General features: G+C 45.6%; 3 protein-coding genes across 3 annotated transcripts in view; all 3 read left to right on the forward strand.

Annotated features, from left to right (window-relative positions):
* Positions 1-242: 242 nt before the first annotated feature.
* LOC148318543 (eukaryotic translation initiation factor 5A-1-like) lies at positions 243-4,685 on the forward strand. The gene is made up of 5 exons (XM_088283298.1): positions 243-392; positions 2,255-2,442; positions 2,577-2,681; positions 3,533-3,664; positions 3,744-4,685. Exons 2-5 carry the CDS (start codon positions 2,275-2,277, stop codon positions 3,807-3,809), a joined length of 471 nt encoding a protein of 156 aa, XP_088139424.1. The 5' UTR covers positions 243-392; positions 2,255-2,274; the 3' UTR covers positions 3,810-4,685.
* Positions 4,686-5,300: 615 nt separating this feature from the next.
* On the forward strand, positions 5,301-6,603 carry rpl22l1 (ribosomal protein L22-like 1). Its single transcript, XM_088283112.1, has 4 exons — positions 5,301-5,393; positions 5,903-6,016; positions 6,192-6,313; positions 6,405-6,603. The coding sequence occupies exons 1-4, from the start codon at positions 5,385-5,387 to the stop codon at positions 6,547-6,549; spliced, it is 390 nt and encodes a 129-aa protein (XP_088139238.1). The 5' UTR covers positions 5,301-5,384; the 3' UTR covers positions 6,550-6,603.
* Positions 6,604-7,945: 1,342 nt separating this feature from the next.
* Positions 7,946-9,648, forward strand: part of LOC148318545 (putative cationic amino acid transporter) — a 3,383-nt gene continuing 1,680 nt past the window's right edge. Inside the window, exons 1-5 of the mRNA XM_088282691.1 lie at positions 7,946-8,088; positions 8,289-8,650; positions 8,885-9,121; positions 9,252-9,469; positions 9,584-9,648. The exon at positions 9,584-9,648 is cut by the window's right edge and continues 82 nt beyond it. Coding sequence (XP_088138817.1) covers positions 8,341-8,650; positions 8,885-9,121; positions 9,252-9,469; positions 9,584-9,648 — 830 coding nt within the window. The 5' untranslated portion in view covers positions 7,946-8,088; positions 8,289-8,340. The remainder of the gene's footprint in view (positions 8,089-8,288; positions 8,651-8,884; positions 9,122-9,251; positions 9,470-9,583) is intronic.

The raw sequence follows: 9,648 nt of genomic DNA on the forward strand, positions 1-9,648 counted from the left end.
TGAAAAAAAAAGAAGAATGTATCGGTATCTGCATTGATTATATTGAAAGAAACGCATTGGTATTTTATCAAATCTGTAAATTTGGTATTGCCCATCCCTAGTGAGAATTCATGCGCGGGTCGTTATGGCGTACACACACACACTCACACACACTCATGAAAGGTAACCTCTACTTGGCGGAAATTCACCTATCGCAAGGGCTCATGAAACGTCTCACCCGCGAAAAGTAAGGGAAGGTTGTATTTGAATGTGGTTGTGCCAGGTTGCCATGTGGAGCTCCGACCTGGCAACCCGACATGGGCACATAAACGCCCCCCCACCTCTTCCCTCTCTTACGGCGCTGCAGTAAGTTGGACGCGCATGCGCACTTTCGCTCCTCTTTTCCTTGGAAGGTAAGTGTGGCATGGCGCGTGTTTGTGCCTCGGGGGGGAAAAAGAAGGGAAATAACGGTCCGCGGCGCAGGTGATGGCGGACGGGGAGTGAGCAAACCGAGCAGGGCGCCGACCGGGCGGCCTCAACTGTCGCTTCCGTCGGCGTTTCGAGCGAGCTTGCGCGGCTGTCGTGTCGCACGGGCGGCCGAGCTCTAATGAAAGCATAGCAGCAACGAGGCCTTGGTTGGTCCTCCGCGGCGCGGCCGCTACAAGTCGCTTGTCATCCTCTCGGCTAACGGACACACTTTGGCCCCGTTTCCTCGCTCGCATCGGCGGTTTCCGACGGGAAGTTGCCCCCTGGGGTCGGCCTTAGAACGGGTTCGGCGCGGAGCACTTCGGAGCCGTCGCCGTTGTTGCTTTTAATGGCGACTTAATTGAATGGACCGCTAAGGCGGCTAGCCAGTGTTAGCATGGCGTCGCTAACTCAGATAACGGTACTCGAGCGCCCCGCGTGTGTTTTGCCTATTTTGAGATTAAATTCCGACACGCAGCTCCTTTCCACATTGTTCTTCCGACACTTGAAAACACCTCCGGAACCGACTGTTGACTTTTAAAAGACATGTCAGGATGAAATGTGAATCGTGAAATGTGTCGACAATAGAACGATTTATGGATCATTAGAAAAACAGGCCAGCTAACACAAGTTAGCATTTGCTCAACTAATATGTTGGCTTTCAGCTGAAGCTCACATTTTTTTTGTCAAACGCGGCGCATTTATTTTGTAGTGAGCTGGGAATCTCTTCTTGTACTTTGTCCAGGCTGGTTATTAAAGTCAAGAGTTTAAAATTAAGTTGAATGAGTAAGCAAGCCTCGTGGTGACGCGAGCGCGTCGTCAGCGCGTCCACGTTTCACTGTCACCAAAAGTATTTTTTTGGAGGTGTACTTTTTTTCTTCCGTTTGGCGCTTTAGTCAAAGCTTTCCGTGAATGTCGGCGTCATGTCGTTGTCGTTTTAGTCACTTGTGGCTCTTTTCCACAACTCCGGCAAATGGTTTCGCTTCTATGTATTACACGTGTTAAAAGTTGAAGAATGCAAACATTACACGGTGACAATAATCACACAGGTAAATTATTTTTAATAATTTGATAACAGTAAAGTGCTCGTATTTCTTAAATGCTTGTGTTTAATATTACTTTGTGGTCTGGTGAAATAAATATTTGGCTTGTAAAATGTTTTGACGCTCCTTCAAGTTTTTGAAGGCAAGTCATTAATTTTTAGCCATGAAGTAAAATGAATGTCAATTTCATTATATTTTTATGGTACATTTTAAATTGCATATTGCTGTGTTAATCTTATGGTTTGGCTACGGTTAAGTAGGAGGTTAATAATAAAAAGTAACATTAATCCGCAAGAAGAAGAAAAAAAAAGTTAAGTGACAAAATTACTGGACAGACATTGTGCTAACGGCCTCCGCTGGAATCAGGAGCCAGTCTAATGTAATCACGGCTATTTGTCGATGCACCGCCGGTCCGGAATTCCTCGCTCGAGTGATTCAACAATCAGAGCTGTTCACAGAAAAGTGACTTGAGCAGGAGAGTTTTTGGTCACAGCAAAATAACTGCTGCCTTTTTCTTCTTTTTTATTTATTTTTCCTAAGTTTTATGATTAGTACAAATAAGTGTTAGAGCCCTGTCTGATATAAACTTTTTAAGGCTGATTTTCATAATCTCCCTCGGCCCGAGTAAATATTGATGTGACGATTTGATTTCCCTGGGGTGAAAGCATCTTCTCTACTTAATATTTTTTTTAAAAAAAAGTATTTATAAACTTTGGATCTGCTGTTGAATTTTCGTGATGCGACTGATGTGCCAATTTGCGTTGCAGTAGCCCAGAAGCATTGCATCATGTCAGATCCCGAGCTCGACTTCGGGACCGTCGAGTCCGGCGCCTCGGCCACATACCCCATGCAGTGCTCGGCCCTGCGCAAGAACGGCTTTGTGGTGCTCAAGGGGCGTCCCTGCAAGATTGTGGAGATGTCCACCTCCAAGACCGGCAAGCACGGCCACGCTAAGGTGACACCCGCAACATTTGTTTCCCAGTTTCCTGATGGTGTTGACTGTGTGTCCTTTTTTAAATTTCTGCTTTGATGAATTAAAAAAAAAAATGCTGTTCTAATTTATTGACTATCACTTCTGTTGTTGCGCAGGTTAACTTGACTGGCATCGACATCTTCACCCAGAAGAAGTATGAAGACATGTGCCCCTCCACTCACAACATGGATGTCCCCTCCATCAAGAGGCTAGACTATCAGGTGTGTCCACACAAGGCACACCATGCACTCGCCTGAATTTGTAACCCGAAGCCACACTATTTAAAGTTGTGGTGTTTTTATGTTTTATGCTAACTGGCTAGCCAAAATTGCAATTTTTCTCTGAATCGCCGTTATTGGTGGGGAATAAGGACTGAGCCTTTCCTGTTAGTTGCTTAAAAAAAATCAAGGGATTGACGTCCCCGCCCAAAAAAACTGATTTTGTATTTGCCTTATACGAGGCCAGGATAGTGCAATTATTCCTTTAAAAAAAAAAAAAAACTCTTCAAGGGAGCACAGTTCCATAACCCCAAGATGCTGGTCAAGCAATTCTTTGGTCGCCATGGTTACCCAGTGGCATCCTAGAACCTCTGTCATTCTTATCACACCAAGTCAACGGTGAGGTTCATCGGGCGGTAGTGTCTAAGTCCGTGCCGTTTGCCTTTGGAAAGCCATTATTTACATGTGTGGGGGATGTCGGCCTATAGCCCGCCATGCTGTCCTCCGTGGCTCGTCGTAGGTGCCTCTTGGCGATGGTGAGTCGGTCGCACTGCAGAGCACTCGTTCCTATGCTCATTAAACTCGACTCAAGGTGCTTATCGCTACACCATTATCGTTGAAATTGGCTCCCGCACAGCAGCGTAGGCTGCGCAAACAGACCGCTCCATTTCAGACAGCCCGCGTGCGCACTTCAACCGCACACGGCTAATGATATTCAGTAAGACAGCAGACTTAAAATATGTCGACGTAGACCCCAGCATGTTGAAGTGTGGGCGTGTCTAGAGTCCGAAAATGTTGTCACCTGCCGTTTGTGGAAATAACGGTGAAACGGCGTTCTCTCTCTCTCCTCTCAGTTGCTCAACATCACCGAAAACTTCATGTGCTTGATGGCTGACAACGGCGACATCAGGGAGGACCTGCGCGTTCCTGACAACGAAGTCGGCAAGGAAATCGAGACCAAGTTTGAGGCAGGCGACGAGTTTCTGGTGAGCCCTGCGTGCGTCCTGTCAAGCGGCGAGCCACGCCCGTCACATGACCACTCACACTACTCCGCTGGCTTCGCAGGTCACCGTGATGTCCGCCATGGGGGAGGAGTGCGCCGTGGCTACCAAGGTCCTGGCCAACAAATAAGGAGACGGACTTTGTAGCCCCCGGCAACAAGCACCGCCCCCAACCAGTCTCTTGCATTCTCATTGGTTCTGTCACCAAAGTGTCGGCCTTCACTGACGACCTCAATCATTCTTTTGTCATTTCTTGATTTCCTCCCACTTCGCTTTCTCATAGCCGTCGGGAATATTTGGGTGCAGCTCGCTGCTTGATCGCTCACATTTTGTTGGTAACGCGTCGACTTTCTATAAAAACGACTTCAAAAGAAAAAAATCGTCGGCTGCTCATTGCATCTGCGTATTTTTGCCTTCACGGTGTTGCTCACATTCCTGAATGTTGAAATAACAACAATGGGATTCAGCTTTTGCATCTTTTTTTTTTTTTTTTTTTTTTAGAATTATTCTTTAGATTAAAATCTTTTAGAGCGAGGCGAGGGTGCTCTGTAGATACTAGATTCGCTTGGGGGCGCCCCTCTAGCGTCAAGCTTCTCCATTGACGGGATGTTGGCGCCGGCGAGCACTTCTGGCCGCTTAAGTGCCGCCCCAGCACCTCAAATTCCAAAACCAGGAAGTCTCCACCCCCCTCCCGCCATTCTACGTAGGCACGTGAGTGATTTTCTTTCCTCAGAATGCTGTGAGGCTCACGTGCATTCGACCCCCTTCCCACTCCCAGCCATCTTCCCGATACTATTAACGAGTGCTGTTTTATTTGTCTTATCCAAGAGGCGCAATTTGAATGCAGTGTGAGCTTCAGACATGTGGGGAGGCGCTTTGCAGTGAGCTTTCTGTTTGAGGAACTCAAAATGGGGTTGGGGAGGGTGGTGGCCGCAAACTTTTTGTTCACTCGAGGCCTTTGTCACCTGACTGGAGTTGGCTGAAATAAAACATTGAAACAAATGGATCGACGCCCAACATGTCTGCATTTTTTCGTCTTGTTGCTGGAATGACTTGTAAGTGCACTTGGAGCACCTTCTGTAAAGGGCTTTCCTATTGACTTATTTTTGTCTAGATAAAGCTCCTCAACAACCTTTAACAAAGAACATGAAGATTTTGTCGACTCCTTTTCTAGGCTATTGAATGAATGGTAAAATTACTGTTGAAGTAAAAAAAATCAAAACACGTAAATCATGTAAAATGTCACATTTAATGTTAATTCCTCATGGATAAGTGGTAAAAAAAACGTTAAAAGTAAAAACAGCCTGAACATAAACCCTGTCCTGAGGGGGAAAAATATGCTTCAAATCATGGATCATGTCACGTCTCAAAGTTGAGTCAGAACACGTGTTGATGTCCACGAAGTGGACTTTTTGAGTCACAAGTTACATGAATTCTTACGTGCGCCGTTGGGCGGAGGCGTTGGAGTTGATTGACAGGTTGTCGACTTTCGGAGATTTGTCACATTCAAACGTCCTCTATGTGTCACTCAAACGTTTGGACAAAAATAGAAACAAAAAGCATGACCGACATGGTCGGAAAAACAAAGAAAAAACCGTGATATTAGAATAGGTTTTTCTGTTTCTATGACCATATATGGCAAGGCCTTGGCAACGTTGTCATACGTCATTTCCTGTTCTTCCTTTCCGGTTTCCTACTGTCCAACATGGCGCCTGTGAGTTACGACTTCGCCGCTCTATTTATATTAATTTACGTGTTTCCACTTTGTTTTACAGACACAGCCACGAATTAGTGTGCTTCTTATGACATTGAAAGCTTTTTGTTTATATTTGCGCGAACTTAAGCTCTCATTTCCACCATCGAAGGAAGCTCGTTTAGCAGCGCTAGTCGGCACGTGTTTCGTGTATAGACCACGCGTGAACTCAAATGTTAAAAATACATTTGTCTCCTTGAATGTTGTACAAGTTCACTGTAAGACTGGTTGACTTTGACTTTCTTCACAATGAAATAGGTTCGCCCACAGTATAATTGATTGTTTTGTGCTGAAGATCAAATAACACCTTGGAAATGGAAACCTATTTGGTTCATGGCATATATTGACTATTAACTAATTCTCAATATGCATTGTATTATATAGTGATACTACAAAGTTACTGTATAGTTAGATGTGGCGGAGGGTGATTAAATTCATCTTGTTTTGATGTTCGCGGTGTGATGTCACAGATCGCTTTGAAGAAGAAATTTGTCGGCAAGAAAAGCAAAAAGGGACCAAGCTGGAAGTTCAGCCTGGACCTGACGCACCCTGTCGAGGATGGCATTCTGGACTCGGCCAACTTTGTAAGCATTTTGAATTTTAATTTATCAAAAAAAAAAAAACAACACATTTTATTGCCAGAAAGATGCGCCATGGAGAGCGGGCAGCTAATGGGGCTTGTGAACTAGGGCGCCCTTCCCTAGTTCCCTTTGTGCTAGGGTTCCCTTCCCTAGCGTGTCACTTTGCTCTGCCCAATAGGAAACCTTCCTGAAAGAAAGGATCAAGGTCGATGGAAAGACCGGCAATCTCGGGAACATCGTGTCCGTCGGCCGCATGAAGAACAAAATTAACGTCACGTCTGAGAAACAGTTCTCCAAAAGGTGGGAACACACTGAAAAAGTGAACTGTCATGCTTTTTTTTTTTCTGTGTGTCTGTTGGTACTGAAAACGGCGCCCGCCCGCTTCTTGCAGGTACTTAAAGTACTTGACGAAGAAGTACTTGAAGAAGAACAACCTGCGTGATTGGCTGAGAGTGGTGGCCTCCGACAAGGAAACGTACGAGTTGCGCTACTTCCAGATAAGCCAGGATGATGAAGAGTCTGAAGCCGAAGACTAAACTATTCTTGTTGCATTTTAGCATAACAATAAATTTGAAAAAACAAAACAAAAATTGCTTTTCTTTTTTATTCATTTTATACATGATTTAATTAATTTTTTTTTATTCAGTATCCTTAATAGAATTTACTTCTCACATATATAAGAACTCTGCACTGTTTGTTGGCTAAATCTCTCCATATTACATGTTAGCCTAAACCTTGTCTTATTCAAATATATTTTTAAATATTAATATCAACTCTGAGTTCATGACTGAACAGTTTATTAGACTGATATATACTGTTAGTATGCATATATTGTACAATCAGATGTATTATTTTTATTTATTTGCCAAGATGGCGGCGCGCATAGACGCAGCGGCTAACGGCTCTCCCTTCCAATACTCTTTATTTTTTTTTTCTCTAATCCCGTTGCAAACTGAGTACAATGCCAATAAAGGGCATTCTAATTCTGTGATTATACCTCATCAATCCTGAATTTCTTATGTTCTCTATCCAGCGGTGCACTGAATTACCACTAGATGGCGACAAAGATCCAGCTATTCAACTTGTCTTGGGATAGCATGTTCAAATCTCCAACGAGATTTAGTTTGTGTTCTCGCTAAGATGGATGACATGTTTTTGTTTGTAGAAAATGAAAAAATAATATACAACAGAGCAGCACCGTGGACTATTTGTTGGCCCGTTAACCTCCGAATTCTGGGATTGTGGGTTTGAACCTGTGGAGTCTGCATTGTGATGTCGTCGTGCGTTTACGTGCTGCAATTTGTGGCTAAGGGAAGACACTTGAAAGGAATTCTTATTCCTGCAAATTGAAAAGAAATTTGGTTTATGTTGTGAAAGAAATCCAAGAGAAGCTCTTGACTAACTGATGTCTTTTTTTTGTGGAATGATCTGAATGTCACGTGACATTTACCATCACTTGGATTCGGGAAATGTTGCCTGAGAAGCTTTCTTTACCTGAGTCGAGGTTGTCACTAATGATGTGAGCCACTTTTTAGGATTCACAACTGCTGTTCAATGAAAGAAATACTGGAAGCCACTTTGTGCTGTAGCATTGTGGGTGTCATGTGTCCCTCATGGTCATTTGAGTCTTTGTGTCTAATTACCAGCACAGGAGCCACCACAACCACTCCTTCCAGTGTTACCAGTACGCAAATAAATCAATAAAAATCAATCCCTTTTGTGAAGGAATAATGACAAAGACGGGGCCTCTCTGGCTCTCACGTGTTGAGGTCACATGACCTGAGCAAATGAGAGAGAATTTTAAATTTTTTTATTAAGTAGTTCCTGCAACAAAAAAAAAAAAGAAGACATTTAATCTTAAATAGTTTTATCGCATTTGAGCTGGTGTGACTTTTTTTTTTTTTTTACCCTGGCGGCCTTTTGTGATATGAAAGTTGATCGGTGCTCTCTTCATGAATGTTTCAAAGAGGAGCCTCGGTTGGCTGGCTGAGGAGAACATGCGACGCTTCAGTTTGCCTCCTTGCACTCATCCCGTCATTTGGTCATCCTGACGTCTTTCTACTGCACACGATCAGGTAAAAAAAATGTGTTTTACATCATTTAGTCGCAAATAACTTAAGTTTTACTGTTAATTTTTGGACAGTGTGTTTATTTGTTCTGCCGTCTACATAGATAGATGACAAATTTCATTCATGACAGAAAAGGTTTTGAAACTGCCATTTCAACAGGTATGTGTAGACTTTTTATATCCACTAACTGTGTTTTTTTCCTTGAGGATGGCGTTGTCGAGGTAGTGACATCCCTGCCGAGCACAGCCGGTCGCCGCCATGTCGTGGCTGCGTCGAGTGTCCTGGGCGGACGCCTGGTACCACACGTGTTCGCGGCTTCTGCGCACCAAACCGGTGGGGGCTATGGCGCACGGGGGCGGGGATGTGGACGAAGACCTGAGGGAGCTGGCGGGGGGCTCCACGGTGGGCCTGGTCAAGGTGCTGACCACCCTGGACCTGGTGTCGCTCGGCGTGGGCAGCTGCGTGGGCACCGGCATGTACGTGGTCGCCGGGCTGGTTGCCAAGACAGTAGCCGGGCCGGGCGTCATCCTGTCCTTTGTCATCGCTGCTGTGGCGTCCATTTTGTCAGGTGGGTCGAACCACGGGTTTTAAGTCTAAAAACAATTAACTCCTTCGTTGCCAGCACCGGTAAAATGAATGTATTTTTTTTGGGGGGGGCTTCTATTCTCGTCAATGGCAGTGAATGAGTTCATAGTAAATGCTTCACATTGCCACATCCAACATGGCGGCAATGCCGCCAAACAATACAGCAGTTTAACGCATATGATGATGCCCGGGCTCTGATTGGCCGATGCGCTCGTAGGCGTGTGCTACGCAGAGTTCGGCGTCCGCGTGCCCAAGACAACAGGCTCGGCGTACACGTACAGCTACGTGGCGGTTGGAGAGTTTGTGGCCTTCCTGATCGGTTGGAACTTGATCCTGGAGTACCTGATTGGCACCGCTGCGGGGGCGTCGGCTCTCAGCAGCATGTTTGACTCGCTGGCCAATCACAGCATCAGCCACTCCATGACCGCACATCTGGGCACGCTCAGAGGACTCGGTTAGTGCACGTTGCTTTTTCGTTTGTGCAATTAATGTACAAAAAATCTCCAGTGTATTGGACAGGTAAAGGATGTGTTGTCGCTGGAAAACTTCCTGCGTGTCAGTGACCACCCACGTATTTGTTGCAGGCAAAGGTGAGGACACGCCCCCCGACCTGCTGGCCATGTTCATCGTCCTGCTGGTGACGCTGATCGTAGCCCTCGGCGTGCGCAACTCTGTGGGCCTCAACAACATCCTGAACTTGGTCAACATGGTGGCCTGGGTCTTCATCATCATGGCGGGACTTTTCTTCCTGTCCGCCAAGAACTGGGAGGGTGGAATGTTTCTGCCCTACGGCTGGTCGGGGGTGAGTTGTTGGCACCTGACAAGTCTTCCGGGAACTAAACCTAAATGGCGACATTAGGGTCACGAAGTCTGTAATGAGTGACGGATTCAGGCCGCTTGTCGGGATGGCGCTCAGGTCATGCAGGGGGCGGCGACTTGTTTCTACGCTTTCATCGGCTTCGACATCATCGCCACCACCGG

Source organism: Idiotropiscis lumnitzeri, chromosome 19, assembly GCF_059441095.1.
Source record: "Idiotropiscis lumnitzeri isolate Australia: NSW breed Sydney's pygmy pipehorse chromosome 19, RoL_Ilum_1.0, whole genome shotgun sequence".
Classification (NCBI taxonomy): domain Eukaryota; kingdom Metazoa; phylum Chordata; class Actinopteri; order Syngnathiformes; family Syngnathidae; genus Idiotropiscis; species Idiotropiscis lumnitzeri.

Coding starts and splice junctions, on each gene's coding strand:
- LOC148318543 (XM_088283298.1), top strand. CDS start 2,275: ATGTCAGATCCCGAGCTCGACTTCGGGACCGTCGAGTCCGGCGCCTCG. Junction 2,443..2,576: donor GCAAGCACGGCCACGCTAAG/GTGACACCCGCA, acceptor GTTGTTGCGCAG/GTTAACTTGACTGGCATCGA. Junction 2,682..3,532: donor TCAAGAGGCTAGACTATCAG/GTGTGTCCACAC, acceptor CTCTCCTCTCAG/TTGCTCAACATCACCGAAAA.
- rpl22l1 (XM_088283112.1), top strand. Junction 6,017..6,191: donor TTCTGGACTCGGCCAACTTT/GTAAGCATTTTG, acceptor TCTGCCCAATAG/GAAACCTTCCTGAAAGAAAG. Junction 6,314..6,404: donor GAGAAACAGTTCTCCAAAAG/GTGGGAACACAC, acceptor CGCTTCTTGCAG/GTACTTAAAGTACTTGACGA.